General features: G+C 40.4%; 1 protein-coding gene across 1 annotated transcript in view; it reads right to left on the bottom strand.

Annotated features, from left to right (window-relative positions):
* The window catches only part of LOC128497037 (guanine nucleotide-binding protein subunit alpha-14), a 57,771-nt gene that overhangs the window by 19,229 nt on the left and 12,091 nt on the right, over positions 1–26,451 (bottom strand). The window contains exon 2 of the mRNA XM_053466890.1: positions 14,699–14,883. Within this exon, the coding sequence (XP_053322865.1) occupies positions 14,699–14,883 (185 nt within the window). The remainder of the gene's footprint in view (positions 1–14,698; positions 14,884–26,451) is intronic.

Raw genomic sequence — 26,451 nt, forward strand, 5'->3', positions numbered from 1 at the left:
CATCTCGGCTTGAAAGACTATTTCCTGTATGAAATACTTGGCAGGGAGACTGAAACAAGTGTTTATACAGTAGCCAATCTTTGCAACTGCCAGTTGCAGAAAGATTCATGAGCTGGGGTAAAAATATATCTGACAATTTTCATTCCTTTGTTGGAAGAATCCGTAACACCACTTTGAAGAAATGGGCAGCACAAATTCAATTTTGGTTGGTAAATATCCTTGGTAAATAAGGCATAAAGCAAACTGAAACAGCATTTAAGACAAATCACGCAAATATGATGCACTTTTGTGTGACGTAAGCACCTTTAAGCTTGTATACCTGCATTTTTTTCTGTATACCTGGTAAGGTAATTGTGAACAAAAGAATCACGGATGGATGGATCACCGGTTTCTGCAATATATTGGTATGTGACCACTACACCGGCACTAACAAAAGGGAGGAGCACAAATGGCATTTGCTGCTTAAAAGCAAACAGATTTTTAACTTGTCAACAGATGGCTGCAGAGAGGGGAAGACAGACTGATGACAGAAGAGCTGTTCCCGATCCAATTTTACAGCTACGCATATTAAAAGGAAAAATACACCGAAATAAAGTAATCAGGCCACCCTGACAGAATGAGTATGGTGGCTAGGATGATATTCCTTATAAACACAATCCTTACAAATATGGGATTGGCAACATGCCTGTGGATAGGCACCAGTCAATCCATTAAGATTCCTCTAACTGCAGTGCGAGCGTGAGTGTGTGTGTGTGTGTTGAAGTTGATGCATTTTATTGGGCCAGTTCAGGAAAAAGATGCCTCTTATTGCAGTCCATTTTTGTGGATTCTAGTCCATTTAAACTGTATCCAAACTGGATTCTAGTCCATTTAAACTGTATCCAAAATAGCATAGTCATTTTTAGTTAGTAGAGTTGGAAAATGAGGCTGTTGTAATACGTCCCTCCCCCCACAGTCTCTGCTGAAAGGAGGGAGCATACCTCAATGTTCAATGCAAGTTGGGCTCCAATTGAATTCTATAAGAGTAGTAGCTGCAATCACAAACACACATGCTAACTAAACACAGTTTTTTTGTTTTTGTTAGGATACATGCAACTGGCTTCTGTGACTTTAATGAAAGTACAAGTGAGAACGTGCAAGCAGCTTTCATACATATGCTTCATAGTATCAGTACCGGATATGAAAGAGAGAAAAAAAAGAGAGAAGCAGCTGTCTTATTTTATTATGCCAGTACCTAAACAATTCATGCTCCGGTTTGCATACAGTAAAATGCATTGCAGTCCCTGCAAAGTAGACTTAATTTATTAAAAGAACAAAAATCTAAACAAGGGTAAATTGTGAATGCATATTTGCCACACAACTCACACGTTCAATTACCACTGATTTCAGCGGAAGCTCAACATGCAGGTACGTGTTAAGCTGGCATGCATGGTGAGCATACTTAAGTACACATTCTGCTTCACTAGAAGGAAGTAGGAGCTGGAGGGAAAATGAGGGACAAGGTTCATTTTGAATGAAAGAATACACACAAAGAATGCAGAAATCCACTTCTATATGCATTACAGAAAAAAAGAAATAGGGTCTAGACTGTCCCTTTAACAGCGTGAAGGCGATGGTATGGAACACCAGTAAAGATGTAGGGATTCTTTTCATTATGTAATCAGGTTGAAGGGATTTGCTGAAGAATCAGCCATACCCAGCAGTTCATGCTAATTGGTCCCATTTTCACTAAATATTAATACAGTATTCATAATTGTTTTTATTCTGATGTGCATTGTCTTCGTGTTTGTTGGTTCTCCAGGTTCATCCACTTTCACATTACTGACCTCTTAAGATGTAACGTGCCTATTGTCTGTTAACTTTTTTTTTTTTGGGGGGGGACTGTACCCAGTAAAGCCAAAATATACGACTGCGTGGTATTAAAGTCCGAACGCACTTTGTACTTGATTTGCGACATAACCACAATGTTTTAGTTGGGTCTCTGGGCATTAGCAAAGCTCAGTGAAAGGATTGACATACCGTATATAACCTTACTTGATTTTCAAATATTCATGAAAAGCGTGGCTGTGTAGTTAACGACAAATACATAATTAGAACTTATTTGCGGCTGATCAAATCTGGCCACACAAGATATAAAGAGTTAATTTGGCTCAACTGGTTATTTTAGTGGAAATCTGTGGGTGATAGTCAAATCTCAAATTGTTTCTCAAAAAATAAAAAGGGGAACAAAGTTCAAATTAGCTTTAAAGCTCACAAATGTTAATAAATATTTCACTATATTTGCCGACAGTTACAATCTGAAATTATTTTATTCTTACTGTTACTTTAAAATCATATCCCAATGATCCTTGTCAACAGATAATATCAGGCTAATCAAAGGGATTTTTGTCAGAGAATTGAACACATTTGTACTTTTTGGAACCAACCTTGAAAAACAACCTTGTTGTAGAATTAACCTGACCATGTACTCACATGCTTAAGATTTCCATTTCTTGCTAATCTTTTATATCCCTACCATTCCCATTTTTTCTACTAAACTTGTGATATTTCTGGAAAAGACATTTGTTTCTCGTTTACCCATTTTATTTTGGATTCCCTAAATGACAGGAAGAAAATGTGCGTGATGTTTAGGTTTATGTGTGCCATGATTTGGGCTTTTTTTTCCCCAGGTGCTTTCTAGTCCATACCGCATGCCCTGATGCAAAACGAACAGCGCTTTAATTCAGCAAAATCAGATAGTAGAAGGGTTTCAATACGACATGTCAGGCAGTGTTGAAACAGCTGGATAATGTTCCAATGCCGAATGTAAATCAAGGCAGCAACGTGAGACAAGGCAGGCGGGGTATGCTATGTGGCCTCTTTCTCAACAAGATAATAAATCTTCCAGCCCGCAGCTTACAGAACTGGCTTTCCAAGTCTCTGCCCCGTGAGCCTGCTTACAAAAGGTAGCGAACTACATAGGCTAGATGACTTTACCAATGATTCCTAATTGCAGAGAATTTTGCCGAGGATAGCGGGCGTTAAACTGGTGACACAAGATAGAAAGCCACAACCTTGAGTCAAGTTATGCAGTTACAGTATATAGGAGTCTATGGAACAAGTCAATACAAAAACATATATACACACACAAAGATCTATACACATATATGATGTATACACACAAACATATACCGTATTGGCCCGAATATAGGCCGCACTTTTCCCCCCACTTTAAGTCTTTAAAGTGGGGGTGCGGCCTATATTTGGGGTCTAGCGCCCGACGCCCGGGACATGCAGTTCCGGGCGCCGGGCAGGCAGCGGGGTTAGGATACAGATCCCCCGCAGCGGTGCAGGGGACCTGTATCCTACTCTCTGATACGCTCAGACAGCCTCCCCTGCCGGCACTTCCCACGAGGGAAGTACCGGCACGAGAGGTTGTCTAAGCGCATCGCCGGTGAACGTCCCCCCCCCCCGACTTATCAGAGCAGACTCCCGTGGCAGCATATCTCGGGGGGGGGGGGGGGTAGGACAGAGTGGCAGCATATCTCGGGGGGGAGGACAGAGTGGCAGCATATCTCGGGGGGGGAGAGGACAGAGTGGCAGCATATCTCGGGGGGGGGGAGAGGACAGAGTGGCAGCATGTTTTTTTGGTGCTTTTTTAAAGAAAAAAACTTTTTCTTTAAAAAAGCACCAAACTTTTAGGGTGCGGCCTATATACGGGGGCGGCCTATATCCGAGCCAATACGGTATATATTTTCTTTACAACAGGCTGCAGTCACTTAAAGCTCAATTACAATCACATTCTAATAAAACTTGGAAAAATAAGTACATCTCAATGATGCACCTGATCCGTGTTGGGTTGAACCTTTAAGCATAGTCTAGAGTTTTAAGAGATCAAGAGCTGGAATAATTATTAAAAATGCATTAAACGCTTTAATCTGCAAATAAAAGATTGTAAGATCTGTTATTTTATTTTGCTCTTAGCTTAATCACATAAAAAAACAACACACACACTTTTACAAAGCACTTTAAGCTTCTATAGCAATAACCTGCAGAAAGTAGGACATCTACAATAGATTAAGTAATCAAAGCCAGGGAAAACTAAAAATATATATATATAGTTTCTTCACCAAAAGGTCATTTTCTCTACTAGGAGCTGCAATTCGTCGTTGGCAGATAAAGAGAAACCATAAAGTAGAGATTATGCTGGCAATAGATTAAAGCAAAAATATAGAACAAACACCCCAACAACTAAAATGAGTGTTTTGTAGGAAAGGTGCACCTGTTACAGAGAACTACCAAAATGGACAATTTTTTTTGTGTGGGGAATTCCCCGATTTCCTTCAGCTCTGAAAAAAAGACAAAAAAAACCTCCAAAAAGTCATCGTACTGTAACAAATGCCTACCTGTATTCCAAGTTCCCAAAACAATGTGCGTTGTAAGAAAGCATTCAGTGTAGGAAGCCCTTTTTACACCCTGATGGAATGAGTGGCTTGGATGATCCCTATGACTCTCCATCCTATTCTCACCCCACTCCACATTTGGAATAATTTAAAGAAGAACAAAAACAACTACCATAAAAGAGTGGCCCTCTCTGCCCTCTCCTACCACAATGTCACAATTCTCAGCACATTTAGTATTTCTGTGTATGTTAATATGCTTCAGCAATCTATTCTGTTATACTCTCGATAACACAACCAGCGTGAAAGAAACATAACCTAAATGCTCTGGCATGGAAGAAAACAACAAATCTTGCAATAAATCTGGATTCAGAGGCTAAACAAGGCCTCTGTGAAGTGATAGTCGCTCCCTATTCGGCCAGCCAAATATGTTAATGTCTTTTTGCACTACAGGAACGCATATTGGGTATATAATGAGCAAACTTATTATTTAGATCAAGGTTTTCCAATTAACTGCCCCATTCCGTATTGATTAATTTCCATCTTCGAGACACAGTAGACTAGTTAAAAGGAAACTGTCATCGTCACAACTAATTCAAATGATAACACACTCCATATTCCTAATCTCATAAATTCTGGATTTACACTTCATAAACCCATCACCTACTGCCTCTCCAATTCTAGTAACCAATATCTTTTATTTGGGGCTACCATAAAAAATGTTCGGGCCCTGCGTCAACGTAGGAGCGGGTGCCTAGTCTCATTATGGCTTATGTTAATCTCCTAATGTGCTTTCCATGTTAACTCTACACTCTTCAAATGGCTTCCCCCCAGGTTCCTTCAACGTTCTGCACATGCTGGGAGATACAGTACAACAGCAGCTGGCGTAGCGCTGTTGCCCACGTCTCCATTAGAGAGATCGGTTTCACGTCTCTAGCTATTTTTGTTAAACAGGATTATTAGGCTTTTCTTTTTCTGTTGCAGTTTCACTTTAATGTCGCAGTTATGACACCGTATTGAAAGGTGTTGTGAGTCAAGCCCTGCTGTTGGTTCTCATGCTTATCGCTGGAGCATGCAGGGGCCCTGTGAGGTAAACAAAACACTGAATAGATTAGTCAGTAACGACTCTCTGGGTCATACTTGCCACAATGAAGCCAGAACTAGATGTAAAAAAAAAAAAAAGTCTGGAACATTTCCACCTTCACGGGACACTCCAGCCATCATTTGTACTTTATTGCATATGATAGCCGAGTGGTCCATTTTAATTTGCATTCTCCCACTATGTAAATACATAGACGGAGCCTACAGAATCTCTTCAGTTTATTTGCCTCTTTCTCTGTCCCTCCGCACCTTAGCACGCAGGGCAGCAACAAGCCACAGAAATGAAAAATGGCCATTGAGTAAAGACCTTGGGGGTGACCTCCATGACGCATTGCCTTACTGATTGAGGCCTTTAACATGACAACACTATTCAAGTAGGAATTTGCAGTTTCCCATACTCCGTCATGGCAGTAATGTCTGCTTTATTCTTTTATTCATCTCCTACAGCACTTTCAGATCTGTTGTGGGCACAGAGAAGCCAACGTGCCATTAAGCGAAAAATACCAAGCCAGGCAGCTATGTAGTATCATTTACACAAAAACACACTGCAGGGCATAGGATGACTTGGGGGGCTTAAATATTTAACATTTTAGAGAACATGGTATAGTTACCTAAAGCTTTAGGGGCAGGGAGGCAGAACCAAAGGACAAGACCAGAGGTACATACGGTCAATTGCAGATCTTCACCATCATTGGTTGTGTAATTGCCAGTCTTGTTTCGCATAGCCATAGAGGAACTTTTTGCTTTTGGCGGTGTCCTAACAGGCAATGGTGGGACAAGATTTTATCAAGGCTTCGCGAAATATTGATAGCTACGTGTGTAACTATTCAGAAAAATAGTTTAAAAAGTAGTTTAATTATAAAACGTAATTTATAAAACACGTCTACTGTTTATAAACAGGTTAACCAAGCACGTAGAACACTGTGATACCCAGCTCCTAGAAAAGAGGGACATGGAGAAACAGAGAAGGACATGGGGTCCCAAAAAGGCACGTTTAATGTTTCCTTGTAAAATCACATTTGATAGAAGCTTTGCCAAGTAGGAAAAGCAAGTCTTTCTGTCTTTCGCTATTGTATTTGCAAACACAAATATAGGTTGCAGGCTTCAGTCTACATGTTTTCTTTCTTTGGCTTTTAAACGAGAAGGGAAGAAAAAATAAGGGGAAATAAATTGCTTACATTAAATAAATATAGCATATCGACAAGGTGATAATTGCCACTTTAATCCTGGAAGCTAATTATTGCAGTCTTGGAGTGTGCCACTACTCAATCACTACCACTTAATGAGTGCTAATTAATAACATAAGATACATTCCCGACAACAGCAAGAGAATTCTTATTTTCTACGATCGCCATTAAATAGAATGCAGACTACAAATATAGGTACATCTAAAACCCCTGCCATTCAGATATAGGAGCTTTATCCAGTGAGCAGTGTGAGCATTGGCCAGGCTCCTATTACAACACATTATTAATATTCTTCTACACATGATCAAATAGCGCATAGGAACAGCCCTCCTTAAATCTCTGCCCAGTGTTCACCAATGTCTGAAAGCATATAGATGTATACAATTTGATGGCAGCTCATAGTTGAAAGGCGAGCTCTATCAAACATTCCTTGGTTTTCATATAAATACAAAAAGAATAAGGATCAACTGATCTGTATCACACCATACAATGTTTGAATTAATGTAGCCATGCTTACTATGTGACCACATGAAAAAAAGTAAATAGCACTATATATGGAGATATGTATTAAGAATACTATGACCCTCGCAATGAACACGTCTCCATAGCTCTACAGATGTTAAGATTGCAAACCAGAAAATTATCTGCTAACTAACCACAATGCAGACATGGAAACCGAGATGAATAAAATTCTGACATACGTACAATATATATATATTAGGGCTGCAACAACTAATCGATAAAATAGATAATGAAATCGTTGCCAACTAATTTCATTATCGATTAGTTGAATCGATTTTATCGTATACAAGATGAGGGTTTTTTCAGAGAAAATGCTCTGAAAAATACCCCTTATCTTATAATCCGTCCTCAAACAACCGGATCCTCCTCACTGGCAGCCGGTTGGCAACTGTGCCATGTGCACAGACATCCTCCGCTGCTGCCGGCACTTACGCCGGGGCTTCTATGATGGAGCACCAGCATGACATGGCCTTCTGGTGCGCCACCATAGAAGCCCCCGCGGAAGTACCGGCCAGCAGCAGCAGAGATTGTTTGCGCGCATTGCACACCGCTCGCTGGCTGCCAGAGAGGAGGATCCCCCGCAGCACTGCAGGCAACCTGTATGCTCTTCTCTGGCAGCCGGTGGGCATCTGTGCGATGCGCGTAGACTACCTTCGCTACTGTCTGCACTTGCACTGGGGCTTCTATGATGGCGCACCAGCGTCACATGACCTTCTGGGGGTCAGTCATAGAAGCTCCAGCGAAAGCGCCGGCCAGCAGCAGAGGTTTGTCTACGTGCATCGCAGAGTGGCATATCCGGGCGTATAAGGCATATTTGGGGGGGGGGGTGGCAGAGTGGCATATTTGGGGTATAAGGCATATCAGAGGACATAGTGACATATTGGGGGGGTATAAGGTATATCTGGGGGGCAGAGTGCCATTACAGGGGGGTATAAGGCATATTATTATTTGTTTTATATAGCGCTGATCTGGGGAGGGCGGAGTGGCATATCTGGGGGTATAAGGCATATCTGGGAGGCAGTGTGGCAAGCCTGGGCTCAGATATGCATAACAGGTTGGGAAATAAAAACAAGAAATGCATTTTCTCAAAGTTTTTTTTTCCTGCTGTTTGTTTTTAACATCCTGTTTGTTCATTAAATTATTTACAAAAAAAACAAAAAAAATACATTTTTTTTTATCCGATTAAAAATATTCAGCCAACTAATCGATTGGTTGCAGCCCTAAAAAAATAAAATTATATACATATATATACACACACACACACACACACACACACGGCTTGACAGATCGCCTTGGTGCCCAGGGTTTTACAGGACATGTAGGTAGCACTGGCCAGGGCCACCATCGGGAACCTGTGTCCCTCTGCTTGGATGCAGGGGTGCGGTGAAGCAGGCGATGCAAGGCTCTCAGCTGGTTCACATAATGTGTGTGGATACTGTAGTATTCCATAAATAATTATAAATCAAACATTTACACTGTTAAAGACTTTTGTTTGAAGGGTTTGGACATTCAACAGGACATGGAATAAGGCTTCTAATCCTGCATTTAGTTAAGAAAATGGTAAAACTGAAATATGTCTTGAGAAGGAACAGTTAATTTTTGACAAACGAAGGCGCTACAGGTGACACATTTTATACGTGACCAGGGCCAGACCAGGGATAAGTACAGCCAAAAACTGCATATAACAGCCGGTATGCTATGTTTTTATGTACGGGGCACTGTCGGCCAGTGGCCCACCAGGTATTTGCCCCGCATTCCAGATGGCCAGTATAGGCCTAGTTATATTCAACAGCTAGTCAAAGAATGCTCTTATTTCTAATTCAGGCAGCCATAAAGAGAGGAATTGTAATGTGGTTTAGACATTTAAGCCTGTTTCACAAGGGTTAAGCCATAGCATTGTGGGAGGTATAGCTCAACAACAGATGGAAAGCTGTTCAGCTGGATACACCTGTACAACAAGTAGTCGCAGGACAGACGGGGGGGAGGGAGTAACACACACACACACACTATAACAGAATAAGCCAATCTTAAAACCATGGTTATCAAAATTTGTTTTATTTGCACTTCGGGGGTTCATGGTTGAGGATTGGAAATATTAAGGAAGAAGCACGGGCCCCTTGAAACATTAATAGTGAGGGATTACACATTTTTATAAAGTATACAGGATGTACACGCTGAACATGTCTCTTCCTTTTCCTTCCTATCAACACCCCATCACGTCCCGTGCTCTTCTTGGTAATGCTTCATAATTCCTGCCAGAAAATGCAGGAACATATTGCAGAAAGCAAAAACAATCATTATCAATGTAAGGAGTCAGATACTTTTTTAAAGAGATTATTTTGTTCCAGCAATACATGATTCAGTGTTTTTTTGGCACAAGGGCCACAAAAATACTGATCTTCCTGGAGAAAGAACCTATTGGCACTGGGAAACCGTACATGGGCAAAATGGGCACAAAAAAGTCTTTGCAATAAAGGGTTGTAATAAAGCAAATATTTTTAGCAGCTGAAAACAAAAAGATACTAGTGCATATAACAGAGTTTTCCTGACAGGTCCTATTCTGGACTTGAAATGTACATTCGACCTAATACTGTGCTCTGTAAAACAGTCCTTGGCTCAGAGTACTTTGAAGACAGGGCCAGACTGGCCTTCCGTGAAACCGAGAAATTTCCCGGTAGGCCGCTGCATGTGGGTCCACGTCGAGGGAAGCACTGCACTTAGTCGGCATGAGGGCATATCTAGGTAGAAGATGCAGATGCATTACCAGATGAGCAGGACCAGTTGGCGAGATCACAGATCTCCCTTTAACTGGCCCAACATTAAGGGAGTGCAAGGTCTGTCCCTTCAGACCTAAGCTCCGGTGCTCCCTGACATCATATCCTGGCAGTCCGCATGAATCGCCATGCATACTACCCATGAGCACAAAAGTAGAGGTCTGAAGTGACAGTTCTCACGCTCCCAGTATGAAAGAAGGAGAGAATGCGAGAGAGAACGTGTGTGTGAGCAGGCACCAATACATATGCAAGTATGGGCAGACGTATATGTGTGTGAAAGGACAGGTGTGTGTATGGGCAATGTATAAGTTTGTATATTGGCAGGCATGTGTGTATGAGCAGGCATGTGTATATGGCTTGTGTAAGGGCAGTGTATAGGGACAGGCAAGTATGTGTTTGTAAAGGACAGTGTGTGTGGGGGGGCAGTGTATATGTGGGTGTATGGGCGGCTGCAGTCATAAAATAGATCTGTGCCAACTGAGGCACAGATCTATCCACTGAGCATCTGTCAGTCAGCGCTGCACCAGATATCCGGTGCAAGCAGACACGCAGAGCAAGACCACACTCCAGACCTAGAGGCAGGTTGACAGACTCTGGACCGGGGGATAAGACACCTTATTCATACACACACACACACACACACACTTCAACACAATGCACATGATTACATGCACATAAGACAAACCCTCTCATCACCATACACTTACATAGTTATTTATTTAAAAAATTATAGATCTGGTTAGCATATTTATTAAACCATGTTCTAGGCATTTCAGTTAATCTGTGAATTTCTCATTTGATCTATACTCGCAATGCAGGGTTTGTATGTGATATTTTGACCTATAAATGACCTATGTAGTATTGCAATACAGCTTAGTAAAACATTACGAACATTAAAGGGTTATTTTTTGGTTAACAAATGCTTTGCACATATCTAGAAATAAGAAATCATTTTGCACATTATTAGCGCTATTTTTTCTTTAGGAAAGCTAGAGGGTTATTTGCTTGTATTATCTACTGGGAAAGTTATTTCATATTTAAAAAAATTTTTTTTGCATTATTTGGACTATACCGGTGCGCTCTCAATTGGTCCCAGTCCATTACATGATGTCATGGGCTTTATTGATTTTAAGTATATAGCAAAGGATCATAGGAGCTGCTTATAACATGGACTCCACTCTGTAGGTAGCAACAATGAATATACAAAAAGGCTCTCAGTGAGAGTGACAAGGGAAACAGAGGAGTGGGTACTCACTGAAAACAAATGTATCACCCACAATCATAAATGAGGAGAAAGTAGAAACATCAGCCAGGATAATAGTCAAAGCAGTTCCAAAAAATTTGGACTATAACGGTGCTCTCTCCATTGGACCCAATCCATTACATGATATCATGGGCTTTAATGATTTTAAGAACTGCGTTTTCACATGCATCTTTTATGGCTAACTTGTTGTTCAAGTACATTTTCAAAAATTCAGAGTTTCTCCCTATTTTGAACAAAAATAAATATTAGCACTGCGACCCTACACATGACTATACTCCTTTACCATACCATTACTCCCATCAACTGAACTCCCAAATTATTTTATTATGTGCATCAGATTAAAAATAAAAGTTTCCAAAGCTACTGTGCTATTTTCTTTTTTTAAATTCTAGTTTTCCGCCTAGTATAATGTTTTCATGAAGCCATTGGCATATGTTCTAAGCTCTATTATCTTATCCCAATCTACGAGACAAACACCCACACTCCTTATCATACTGCCCAGCTCACCCAACCAGGCACTATGACTAATGAAAGTCTGTAAGAAGTGCGTTCATAGCATCACCATAAAGAAAGTCGCCAATATCACATGATCTATAACAATGGCAGCCTCCACATCTGCAGATAAAAGTAGAAAAAACCCTGTCCATGCTATCGGCACAGACACCTGTTAGGCTGGCTACAGTACTTACATCCCCAAAGGGCAGTGGAGAGGGGTATTAAATACAATGCAATATTTTTCCCCATATACCACTCGTGTTATGCAGCCGATACCAATACCAGCATCAATGGTTATCACATAAAGACCAACCGTGGACAGGAGCGAAGACATGTTGGTAAAACAGACTTTTGGAAGAACTTAGCATTGGCAGCAGCAGATGTTGGCAAGCTGGAAAAAAGTGCCCTTAAGCTGAGTTAAAGGGCAGTAGATGGTTTAAACACACAGGAACCGAAACCAACAAAATTGCTGATCAATGGCCATCAACCAAAATGTTTTTGTTTATGTGGAATTAGATTCTCATTTTTTGTATGGGGAGCTTAAAAAATATTAAACTGTTTATAGTAATAGATCAAACTGCGCTGAATAAGTATTCTCTGGCCAAAGTGAACGTTTATCTGCAGAATTATGGTTATCTACCAAGAGTATAATAAGCAAACATAGCCTGTAATTTATTCCATTTTCCAAAATTGTCAGATCTGATATAGTAGTGGTGGTATTCCAGACAAATAAAACAAATCTTGCCTATGGTTTATTTAAAAGATGAACAGAATTTAAAGTCTTTTAAAATCAACATTTGCCAGACATCTTTAATCACAATTTATCAGTGTTTAATAAATAAACTCAATGTTGAGAACGAAGTTTAGCAGTGTATGTGGTTGGGACTATATTCATCTCGGACATGCTGTTTATGCTCAATGTGCCTTTTGTGTGGTATGTACATACCTAGGAGTTTTCTGGCTTTGGTTACCTGACGGGGAACGGGACTTGAAGCACATGGACATAGCTTGTGTTGCGTGTGGGCATGGATAACACCATGGGGGTCGGCGAGGAATTCAGCAGGGATAGGCATGCCTAAATGTCATACCCGTGACCCGGAGATTCAGTGCCCTGACCCAGAGAAGAGACCCGGAGCAAAGGAGCTTCACGCGGAGTCTCCAGGGGGAAACCCAAAGCTTTCCCAGGTTTGCTCATGTATGAGGTGTAAAAGGGGAGATTGCTTTAGTACAATTATCAGCATATAGGTCCTTATGTCAGGACACCAAGCCACATGACAGACGGTGCTCACAGTCAAAAGGTAAATACAGTGGTAAATCTCATGCTTTGGGATTTCAGTTTGTTCTGCAATTGAATTGTTCACGTTATAGGCCACATTAAAACTTCTGACATGATTTATCTTTGTCTCATTCTTTAACATCAAAAGAACCTGAACATTTTAACAGGGGTGTGTGGACTTTTTATATCCACTGTACCTCCGATGGGACTGCTGACCATATTAAGTCTGCTAGCAATGATGCAATGTATAATGGTGAATTTGAGCCTTTGTTCTAATCTAGCTTGCTATGGGCTACAACCCAGATCTTGTATGCTCCAAGTTCTCTTCATAAATGTCCATTTCTTGCCCTGACCCTTCCCTTCTTTTCTTTTCAGTTTAGGATGGAGTATGGGAGATAGCAAATAACAGCTTTACAACTGTGTTGATTTCAGAGACATCCAGATCCATGAAATTTAACAAGGTGATTAAGGATTTTTTTTTTTTTTTAATAAAATGTCTGCAGACAAGGCAGATGTTTTGGGATCAGCAGGACTTTGTTTAAAATAAACATCTGACATGCTTAGTTAAACATGCAAAGACCACACTGTAACTCAATGCCACAGAAGAAACAAAACCCAAGATAGAAGTTAAATCCAAACTTCTTACAGAGGAAAGTTTTACAATTTTATTTTACCATTATTGTAAGAACATCAGAGAACTATTTTTCAGATGGAATGGTTAGAGGATTTAACTTCCTCTCCCCCTTTAATCTCCATATTAAGGGACAACTGGGTGAGGCAAATAAAGCCTTAGCTCTTTCTTCCTACAGACACTCACTTGATCTTCAAGTCCATCCATTTACGTCAGCTAAGTAACACTGTTTTTTCTCACCACCCATTTTACGTTCAGATGCATTTAAGTGCTGGCAATTTGTTCACATCGGTTTAAGAAACACGTCTACATTTCACGTGATTTTCAAAAACCGTGGCAATAGGGGGCTTGCTATGTCCACCTTAATTAAAATAATCAGTAAAACATTTTATTGAGGGGGACTGTCAACATGACATACAACGGCTACCGACGTCCCAAATCCGTTGCACATCATTGAAAACATATTGGCTGGTGTATCTCTAACAGTACATGCGGACAGCACACCCTGAAAGCATGACTACTGTAATCGACGTACAATGTAACCAGGCAGATTTCAGAGGGAGTCAGGGAGAGATTCCAAACAGTACCAGTCACATGGTTATTCTTGACTGACTGGCTGCCTGCCTCAAGCAAATATAAATATAATATATATAATATATAATATATTATAAGAGCAAAATAATATAATTTTAAAAAGTAAATTAAGCTAACTCCTGTTATTGATGACATGACATACTGCACCTCATGATACACAGAATTATTAACCCAGGAGTGACAGAGTACATTTTACATGACAGTGACTAAAACATTCTGAAAATAGTTTAAATAAACTATTCCATCCACTCTATGAATAAGCGTATTCCATCCACTCTATGAAGTCTGCAAAGAATTAATGTTTTAGAATTTGTCACTTGACACAAAAGCACCACTGCCAAATGCTCACATCCCACCTGATTAACACCAGAACAGCTCATCAACAGTAAACTTATTATTTGTTAAGAAAAAAAAATACAAAAAAAAAAAAATAGGGGGGGGGACCAAAACAAAACAAAAAAAAACAGTTTCTTACCATGTTCTGCTCAGAGGAGTACTGTATCCGCAGCGTATCCATGGCCCTTATCATGGACTGCATAGCAGTGAATATGTTTTGGTACACAAGCTTTGTGAATCCTCTTCGGTCTTCATCAGAGTAACCAGATCCGTGGATAATTCTCATCTGCTTTATAAAGGTACTCTTACCACTCTCTCCTGTGCCTACAAGAAGAAGAAGAAAAAAGTTATTTAAAAATGCATGGCCTACACGTATCAAACAATGCCACTATTTATAGAAGTAAAACCCTGTAGCAATCAAATCTGTGTCACTTGTATTACACAATCTGTTTTAGTTTCAATTATTTTTTTGCAGTTCTAACATGTGTTTCCAATAAATACATAGTGAGGACGTTCAATGAAAATGTTCCTTAATTTCTTATGATCCATCAGCAAAGACTGCATTGGAAAACCAAGCAGAACGTTTTACATAGTTTATGGATAATACCTGCGCTCTATTGATCGACTGCACATGAGCCTCTAGCAATAGAGTTTACAAATATCCTAGGGTGAAGTAGTAACTTTAAACATGTGCTGCCCAAAAGAAAAAAAAAGCTCTTAACATGGAATGCTGTATTTGTTTTTTCCAGACACAAATCAGCCTCACTTCACCCAAAAAAATGCTACTTCTCACTCAACTGTCCATAAAAGCTCTTGAGGAACACCCAGGGCTTTTCTACAAACTCTATATATTCATGTTCTTGGAGACCATCTCTACGCTGTGGAGTCAAGAACTCCGACATAGCTGAGGCGAGATCTCTTGCTGTTTTAGGGTCATGCGTGACCGTGCACCTAGTTCTTTTAGATATTTCGTCAGGAAGGCCACCCCTGGAAACATTTACAACTGTCCAAATCTTTTTCATTCAGTTTATATGACTAACAGTGGCTTGGTAGAACTACAAAGCCTTAAAAATGGCTGCATGACACTTTCAAGACTAATATGGCATAATATGTCTTAAGAGTCACGTGTGCCGACAACTCAATCTAATGGCAAGGGCCGAAGTGAGATTAATAATTAGGCCTGTATACCAAGGTCTCCTTAGACCTCATTCTTTTTTGGGCTGGGTAGAGTAAACAAGGGATGGGAAATTGCTTTTTCAAACCTGGAAATGTCATGTTAGGCTACCCAGCAAATCAATAAAATGAAACAACTGAAAATGTATGACCGGTAAATAAGTGTCATTTTTAACACAATAAATGTGCCACAGGAATTTCACCTAGGTGTATCTCAAATATATGCCATGCAAAGATCTGCCTATCAACCGCAGAATTAAAGGGATAAATGATATACATTTTCTGGAGGAAAGAATCTTGTACCAGTGGCATCACCCAACAGTTTAAAAATCCAACAATTTAAAAAAAAAACAACAGTTTTGCCTAATTCAGCAGGAGGTTACACATAAACCAATTAGTTATTTATCATACTTTTTAGGCGTAATTTATCAGTGTAATATAGCACGCATACCAACATGAACTGAGAATATTTTAAGCATGCTTTAGTGAAGGGGCTTTAATGAGTGGGATGCTGCGGAAGCAGACAGGAAAACGGGTGGACAGAATATGACTTGATATACATCCTAAAGGAACGGCCATTTGATTATATTATATATTAAAAATATATGAAACTCATAAAATTTCAAAATGATCACAAGATCAAGCTAATGGCTCACGGTGCAAAAAAAAAAAGTCTTTCATCTTTCATGAAAATATTGTTTAAGGATATAATAGCAAGTTCATTACATCGAGGCTCTGCTGAAACAACCTTCAAAAGAAAATATTGTTGCGCTTGTTTTACACAATGTCATAAAATTACTAGAGTTACAAAACAATAACCACAAGAACATGCAGATTCAGTGTAAGAAGTGGACTTGCTGAAGCACGCTAAACATAGTGTCCCTGTGTCAGACTTCCATGCCAACAGATGCTAGGCTGCTAGGTTCACAGAGCACTTTGAGGACTTGCTTTCCTTGCTGGCTTTTCCCCAGAGGTCTCCTAAACAGAGTCCCCTCCGACCGCTGCGGGCACAGACTGTCCAAGGATAGCTTTACAGCACGTAACAGTACGGAGTTGCAGTCTTTGGATTCATAGCACATGTTTAGCAAGCTACACGAAGTCAACTTGCTAAAGAGAAATCTTAAAAAAGGGTCACCATTCACTCAAAACATGTCTGCTGGTCTCTCTACCAGTCAAGACCTAATTTTAATTTTAAAAGAGTATTATTGTTATTTATTGATTTACATAGCTCCTTCATATTCCATAATGAGCAAAGCAAGCAGCCTCTTGGAATGAGCTTACAGTTGATATTAATTACAGAAGGTCCTTGCTTTATACTGAACTCAATTTTTCCCTTCGTTCGGTTGGTCAGAATTCTACTTTTACACAAGGAAAATTGAGGACCAAGGCCAGACTCCAAGGCCACACATGATAATACACACAAACACAAGCAGCAAAATGCTCTGGCAACTTATCATTGGACTAACTTGGAGAAAAATGGTAAGTTAGAAATTCTCATGAGAATTTCTATTGGAATATCTATTTCTTTTGCATTTTCCTCTTTTTTTTGGACTTGCGTAGAGTTTACTGCTTCCATATAATATAACGAATGTTATTGGTTTTGTGGTAATGGAACTGGTGAACCAAACCGGTATACGACATGTCGCCACATGAGTGAAAACACTGTTATGTCAGCCCTTCACAGACATTGTATCCTAATCACCTGAATAGGTAGTAGATAAGTAGCAGGTAAACGGGCCTCTGCACGCTAGCTAGGCATCTCCTACGTAGCAGCATTCTGCCCCCTGAACCAAGCAGTCGCTTTTAGAGATTGCTAAAAATGCTTTCTCTAATTTATTCGAATGGAGGCTCCCACCGGGGAGAAGAGAACCCTCCTAACCAGCCTGTTACCAATCAGCAGCTTCTTGCCATCTGTCTATAGAGCAATCGGTGCAATCAGGTGCACTATGCTTGCTTGTTGCAATGGCAACCAACACCATTTTTTTTTTTTTTTTTTTTTTTTTTAGAGAAAGAGAGAAAAGAAAGAAAATGTCCTAGCCTCCATATTTCAGCTTCTGACATTCAAATGTTTGTCGTATTCAGCAATACGTATTTACATTGACTTATTCAGAATGTCCTAGTATCTGCTAGACAAGAAGAGCCAAGATCTGCTACTAAAAAGGACAAATGGAGGGGAAAAGTGGGGGCCCAGATTTGCTCTCAAGTCCAACACTTACTACCATCTTATAGTTACATGAAAAAAAAATGAAGAAACAGGGGTCCCTAGTGTGCGTGCACGCCTTTCTTCTGTAAGGAGACTGTATCAATAAATACATATTAGCTATTTGGATTTATAGATGTAGAAACAATACCAGCACGATTATTTTGTAATACTTCTTTCACTATAAGTGATGCGTCCTAATGAGTATATTTGTTCAACTAAGTCTTACCGTAAGCACAGCTTTAATTATTACGTAGTATGCTGGCTTGCAGCAAGTTTAACCTGTTACGCATAAACATCTTAATGGGGGGGGGGGAGAGAAGGACGCAGAGAAGCAGGTGAATACAGAAAGGAGAACTCACCCGAACAGCCGCTTTACATACTACAGAACCCCAAACAACTAACGCAAGACACTTAAGTGGTATTACCTCCCTTGGCTACAGGCTTTCGTGCAACTTTAAACCAAATCTATGCTTTGTTGCTTCATCTGGCTTAAGTTTACAGAGAAACTTGGAGATGTTGCACAGTCATAACAAGGCAGAGCCTGCGTGAGAAAGGTGATCCAAAAAAACTTACTTTGAAAAACTAAACAAAGATTAAGAGTAACCCTCCAATTACCATAAATACACCCACACGATTTGTTAAAAACCACATGGAAAATGTACAAGGTCAAAGCAGTAGCACTAGTGACGTTGCTTCCAATAAAGCCTCCATAGGGTCACACAACGTTCAGACTCTTCTTTCATGCATCTAGATGAGGACTAAGGATTTGCAAGTCAAAAGAAGGACCCCAATCTTAATTACTTAGACCCAAAAGACTAGCTGCCCATACTAAAAAGTTTGTAAAGTTTGGTGCTAGGAGTTGTCCAGCTGATGAACAGTGCGGTCTGAGTAGACATTTAGTGCGCCAAATGACGAGTAGGAGATCTGGCCCAGGCCATGTTCAGTATGGAGCAATCTCATTTTAAACCCATGGCATACCTGGGAACTTGTGGGCTCCGGCTACCCGGAGTCTACCCTTGCGGAACACAGCCAGGACAGCCCGCCGATGTTTTGGGGCAAAAACCCCCCGTTTAAAAGGGAGGGGATTGGGGCGTCAGGATCTTGCTTCTGCATCCCGGAGTATTTGGGTGTCGACACGGAGAAGAAGCCCTTCTTCCGGAGCGTCCCGGCAAAACCCAGAGAGTTCCCAGATATGTTCCTCACATGTTTAACATATGGAAAACGCCTTTCTTACCGTAACAAAATAAAGGGGGATTTTAAAAGCTGCACAGGTCCTGGCTATTATCCTGCAGGAGATGTGTTTAGTTGCTCCATCCTTATGGGGGTCTAACAAGGGGGGGGGTTAGATTCAGAGAACTCAATTCCCCCGTAACTCTGTAAATCCGATAACATGGGACACAAAGATATAAAGCAGTTACATAATTTTAATCACAATTTCAAATCTAAATCTAGATTAATTCCTAGAAGTCAATACCTTTAGCTTTAATTCGTTGGTAAACCAAAGAATGCCGACAATTGCTAACAAAAAAATAAACATTTCTGCTCACAGAAGCGAAGGCTTTAATTTATCATGAAGAATGTATAGATCTTAATTTTAAATAATTTTTTTAGGACTATACACTAAAGAGGAAGTGAATCCTGCAACACGGAGTAAGCTGGCACTGTGTATTTGGCATTTTATAATGTATGGTAGAAATATTCAAATTTACTGATAGATCTCAATATGGACACGCAAAAGAATACAAAAGAAATGAAAAGACCCTTCAATCATGCCATGACTATTTTATCAATTGTGTGCACACAAAAAATTAAAATGGAATAGGGTCTATTACGGCTGTCCACTGCCCCTAGACTTTTGATTTCCGTCATCAAGTATCTTGTAAAGCATCCATGGTTCCAAAAGATTATTGTCCAAGGTTGTTGGAACGTTGATGGCTCCACGCCAGGTATTTACATGGTTAAATATTTAGTTTAAATGATTTACATTGTTATACGCACTATATGTTCAGTCTGGTGTTTGTGACACTGTGTGCAGAGGGCAGATCTTAGCATAACGCTTTGGCTGGATTTGCATGGTGAGAATGCGGCGGTATTGATAGCTCGTTTGTAAATAAAAATAAAAAAAGGACAAATAGATTGAGCTGCAAATGACTCACTAGAAGCTTTTCACCTGGCTGCATATAGCCACGGCCGCATCGCTGTCACAACCAACCAGAAGCTCAAGAATTCCAACTATTTTATTGGAGGGATTTACCATATTGACACTCTAATCAAATTCACATTTAAAAGACACACGAGAACCACTGAGCAAGAATAGGTTGTAAACATGAGCTATACAACGTTTTATACATATGGGCGTCAAAACAGTTAACCGTCTGTTTGCCCGAGGTGAAAGGATGTCATTAAACGGGCATGGTTTTTAAGGGTTGCCCAGTCAAATCAAATGGTCAAGCCTCTAAAATAAAACCACAAAGAAAGCACAGGAATTTCAATACATTCAAAATATATATTACATATATATATATATTTTTTTTAATATAAATATTGAAATTCCTGTGCCATGTGTCTTTTTTGGGCTACAAAAAATAAGCAGTAGTGCAAAAAGATTAGGCTTTAACCCCTCAGTGGCTACAAAGCATCCTGCACATAAACCGGATAAAAAGAGGGGAAAAAATAAATAAAAACACACTAATTCACAAAATAAGAATCCTCTTCAGCGTTTACGATCTAGTGCATTTATCAGGGTGCATAGGAGAGACGCTTAAACTTGTGACGACACGTGGCTGTAACACCACATTTGACGTCTGTGTATATTATAATCCATGATATACCGTAAATGTGCAGCCAACTGTTTCATTAATATCATATTCCAAAAAAAAAAAAAAAAAAAAAAAAAACTGTTCCTTTAAAATGAGTTTGTGATAATAGGGCACATAGAGCCCCGATGGTTAGAGAGGCTCTGTGGCTATAGCAGCGGCAAAAGCTTCTTTGTGTTTGTTTTGGTTTTAGGGGATTAAAGCTATTCAGGAAAGTATAGAGTGACAGAGCGGCTTAGGTTTATTTTCTTAGCAAGCTACAGCACCCAGGTAATGTTTTGTCTAGTTGGCACATCACATTTAAAATATTACACTTCAATCTATAACATTAAATGTTTCTAGCTCAGCCATCCATTGTCGCATTTAAGAATACAATTTGCAAGCAAAGGAACTTGTTCATAGCGTCACCATAATAAAACACACAGTGATATTAGAGAGATGAAACTGGTGATAAACAATCACCAGAGATCATAGGAAACCTCAGAAGATTATTCTTAGAAACTAAACGCTCAGTTGACACCTAAGCATGTTTATGCGGACACCGATGGCTACCTTTTATTTCCCAGGTAGTACTGGAGTACATGTAAATATAAATCTGCCCACTTAGAGGTGACTGTAACATAATGCAATGTGTTACTGGTCGCTATAAAAACTCTGAATGTCTCAGTTACAGAATTAAAAGGAAATGCGAACAAGGGAGTACAGCTTCACAGTCCCTCCTGGCTTGGTGATGGAACAAGGTGGGCTTACAGGTTCTGATTTTAAAACCATAAGTTTCTCTTACATTCATACCCCTGTCTTCAGGATCATAAGAAGTTTATAGGAGAGTTTTACTAAAGCATTATATCAATTAGACTTGTGCATTTTGCTTCGTACAAAATGAAAATTTACAGAATTTTGGAACATTCGGTGATTTGTGCAAAGCCACAAAAATGAGGCTGGACCACCAACAAAGTGGACGATACTCTGAAAAATCTGGGACCTTTTCACGTACACCCTCTTAATGTCTTCCCAACACCTCTGCATCATCTTCTATCCTCTTTATCTCCGGGCACATACCCTGGCCAAAACAGTGGCTCTTCCTCCGATCAGGGTAGAGGACATCACTGACATGACGTCATTTTGCCCTAAGATGAACTTCCTCTAAAATTGTGGCCCTTTTGGTGACGTCCTCTCTCTGGATTGGAGGGGCATTGCTATTTGGCATAAATTTAAACCAGGTTATGTCCCTGGACGAAGAGAGAAGAGAGAAGATAAAAGAGGAGAGAAGATGAACAAGAAGATGAACAAGAAGATGAACAAGAAGATGCGAAAGCAGAAGTGGTCAGCAGAGAATGTAGGGAAAGAGCATGTCTAGTATCCATTGTGTTTAAAGCATCTTTAACTAGGCCTGACAACTTAAAAGGAGGTAGTTTACATCATGGCAAAGAGTTGTGGATACTTGTATTTTAGTCAAATTGAAGTTCATTAACTACATTAAGAAGAAGTAAAGCTCATGACCTACTCTGACCCCATTGTGATTTTATCAGGATTTATGTACATAGAACCAACACATTAAGCCAAGCTCTCTATGGTACGCAGGGGTATCACTAACTCAAATATACAGAAAATACAATATGTTGTGTAAAGAGGTCCCCCTGCTCGCAAGTTTATGCCATAAATCCCACTCTAAGAGAGCAGTACGAAGTGATACGCGCGCCTTACATCTTCAGACAGAGAGAGGATTATAATGTCCCTTAGGACATTCATATGACTTTTATCCCAACAACGGCAAACATTTGCATATTTAGGAGAGCACATTTAACAATTTGTATGTCTGCCAACAGTATACAACCATATAACTCACAATATAAAATGTAAAAGGTGTGGGAAGACGCAAGAAATTTAGGTAGCAATATCAGAGACCAAATTACGCACATTTCCCCTTATCACTTATTTTTGTCTTCCCTTCGCTTGATTTGTATAAATTTGTATGGCATTGTAAATAAGAGTGTTTGAGTTTCTATTGCCATTAACAAATCCTGCCTGGAATGAGGATGTGAACCTCAGTTCAATTGTTTGACAAATATTTTGTCTTACTCTTAGCCTTTAAACGGATGCAAAATTGTATGCATATTCGCCAAAATATACAGACAGACACACACACTGCAAACAGAGTCCAGCAAATATGACGACGCAAAATCTTTATTAATGCTAAACACGTAATGTGTTTGTGTCTATTTGTTAATGCAGATCAGGGATGTTAACCATCGCAAATCAGGCTGAAGATGGATCACAACTCCCAAAGTTCGGATTTTTTTGCTTCTGTTTGACCAGTGTGTAAAGCAATTTATGTCTACAGTGTTTGAAGGATCACATGAAAAATAACCAGAGAACTCGCATCTAAAAAAAGATGGCGCTATATAAAACAATAAATAATATACGTATTATATATACACACACACTTCACGTGATATTTCATAAGAAGAACTTACATTTCAAGCGCAACTGTCTGTTCAAGGGTCAGTCTTTTACGTAAAAGTGCATTCCAAGTGAAACAGCCAGGAACAACCACTTTGCAAGATATACAGCTCAGAACGTTGCAGGATCAGTGGCAAGTGTATTTAAGCACATTACTTAAAGGACATTCCATGCAGAGGTTTAAAAAAATAAATATAAAAAACTCCATCATCTATCCTTTTTGGCACATATTTTGTCATTGTGACAAGTAGAAAGTTCCAGTTCAGACCGACGTAATACGCAGAAACACATTTAATACACTAATTATACATCAATCTACATCGCCATATCTGTGCTGAGCGTACATGAAATGTCATACCAGACCCATGTAACATGGTTATTCTTGCCTTTAGGACCGAAGTGGGGGGCAAATTGAGCCAGATATATTACAAATACACATAAAAAAGGGGCGATAATGCATGCGCCCAAATGTCATCCGTGTAAAAATTGTATATAATTGTAGAATGTAAGCCGATTTGGAATGGGTCTTCCTTACCTAATTTCTTTAAGTGCATATCATTATGTTATGTGCTGTGTGTTATATCTTGTGTAACCATTGTACAGCTCTACCGAATAGAACAGTGCTATAGAAATTTGACATCACCGTTCCTTTAAACAGAAATGTGCACCTACCAGGGCCACAACTGCATGTTTTTAGCAAAAGGTTTGTCCAGCACTCGACTGCTTGTTATTGTGGCCCAATATCAGTTAATATCAGTCAATAGTGTTTTTTCTTATTTAAGAGAAATACACAATACATAAGTCAATTATATACAGATAAGGCATAGGTAAGGTACATTACTTATCCGTTATTATCAACTGTCCTTTCTGACCCTTGATATAGCATGAGACCAAGGGAGAGAAATGTAGCGTGGGCGAGCGCAGATAACACTTGCATTAGCAATGACTCAAACCTGTACATTTCACACACTACAAATCATCATTCTGATTTGGTTCTTTATTAAGAAACGGTTGTCTTTTAAAGGAGCGGTCACACCCACCAGGATTGACCAAGCAAACAATGGCTGTTTCAGGGTCCAATTTTCACAGTATTAAACCCAAATACTAGCTAATACAACATGAACATGAAGTTACCAGGTGTCCACCACGACAAGGCTTATGGAGGTCATTGTTGCTTATGGGGTCAAATGTCCTTCACAAAGTATGTAGCTGCCCATCCCCAGATTACCCTTCTACAGAGATCCATCTTATGACGCCTGGTGCACATTACCTAAACATTCCAGCAATTCTAATGTTCTCATGTTTGCAAAATGTCCGGATTTCTTCAACCTTTTCTACTTCTAGAATAAAAGGCGGCCAAACACTGCTATATTCCACCTTGCAGGGGAAGACTTTTTTTTCCTTCTAATGTTAGCAGTATCATATAGCATCAACATAACTAATTGAAGGACGGCAGTGAACAAGTAAAATAGGTCTTTAAGTGAAAGTTTATTCACTGCTTGCGGCGGTCTAGATTAGCATGTATTCATTAACTTCGGTCTTGTAAAGTCCACAGGTCAGTGCAAACCTATGATTACTACACCGCCATTTACAACGATAAGGATTTTACACGGGGGCTAATGGACGACACAGGAGACAGAATATTCCGTTCAGTAACTGCCCGGCAAGCCTTGCTGCTTTTTAGATGACTTTGGCTTGTCCTGGATCAACAACACAAAATTAGCCAATTTTACGTTTTGCTCTTTATATGTTTCACAGAGTATGCACATTTGTCTCTTTAAATTGTCTGGTAAACCAAGAGCTACTTACATTTTAGATAGCACCTTAACCTTTGCTAATGCTAATGCTAATGCTAATAGGGCATCAACGTCTTGTAAAGTACTGTAAAAGGATGCTAAATTTCAGCTGAAAACAATGAATCTAAGTAGGGCTGCAACTAACGATTATTTTAATAATCGATTAATCGGCCGATTATTTTTTCGATTAATCGATTAATCGGATAAAAAAAAACAATATGCAAATTTTTCGTTTATTTAAAAGAATTTAATGAACTGGATGTTAAAAAACAACTTAAAATTTACATTAACATTCTTATTTTGTTATGATGTAATAAAAAACAATATTTTCAAAGTACAAGAACCCAAACACAATATTTATGAAACAAAATAACCCCAAACATTCTGAAAAGAGGTGGACTATTACTGTTCAAGAAACTTTGCCCCAGCACTTTGCACTTTGCACCCAGCACTTTGCACCCAGCACTTTGCACCCAGCCCTGGCACTTTGCACCCAGCACTTTGCACCCAGCACTTTGCCCCAGCCCTGGCACTTTGCATTCAGCACTTTGCACCCAGCATTCAGCACTTTGCACCAGCACTTTGCACTTTGCACCCAGCCCTGGCACTTTGCACCCAGCACTTTGCACCCAGCCCTGGCACTTTGCACCCAGCACTGGCACTTTGCACCCAGCACTTTGCACTGTGCCCCTGCACCCAGTCTCTAACTCTGCCCTGCACCCAGCCCTGCCCCCACATTCTGCCCTGCCCCCACACTCACACTCTGCCCTGCACCCACTCTGCCCTGCACCCACACTCACACCCTGCCCTGCATCCCCACCCCCACTCTGCCCTGCACCCAGTCTCCCACTCTGCTCTGCACCCACACTCACACCCTGCATCCCCACCCCCACTCTGCCCTGCACCCAGTCTCCTGCCCTGCACCCCCCACCCCCACTCTGCCCTGCACCCCCACCCCCACTCTGCCCTGCACCCACACTCACGAACCGCTCTGTGCGAATGGAGCCACTCGCACAGAGCGAACCGCTCTGTGCGAATGGAGCCACTCGCACAGAGCGAACCGCTCTGTGCGAATGGAGCCACTCGCACAGAGCGAACCGCTCTGTGCGAATGGAGCCACTCGCACAGAGCGAACCGCTCTGTGCGAATGGAGCCACTCGCACAGAGCGAACCGCTCTGTGCGAATGGAGCCACTCGCACAGAGCGAACCGCTCTGTGCGAATGGAGCCACTCGCACAGAGCGAACCGCTCTGTGCGAATGGAGCCACTCGCACAGAGCGAACCGCTCTGTGCGAATGGAGCCACTCGCACAGAGCGAACCGCTCTGTGCGAGTGGAGCCACTCGCACAGAGCGAACCGCTCTGTGCGAGTGGAGCCACTCGCACAGAGCGAACCGCTCTGTGCGAGTGGCTCCATTCGCACAGAGCGATTCGCTCTGTGCGAG

The sequence above is a fragment of the Spea bombifrons genome, chromosome 1 (assembly GCF_027358695.1).
Source record: "Spea bombifrons isolate aSpeBom1 chromosome 1, aSpeBom1.2.pri, whole genome shotgun sequence".
NCBI lineage: Eukaryota > Metazoa > Chordata > Amphibia > Anura > Pelobatidae > Spea > Spea bombifrons.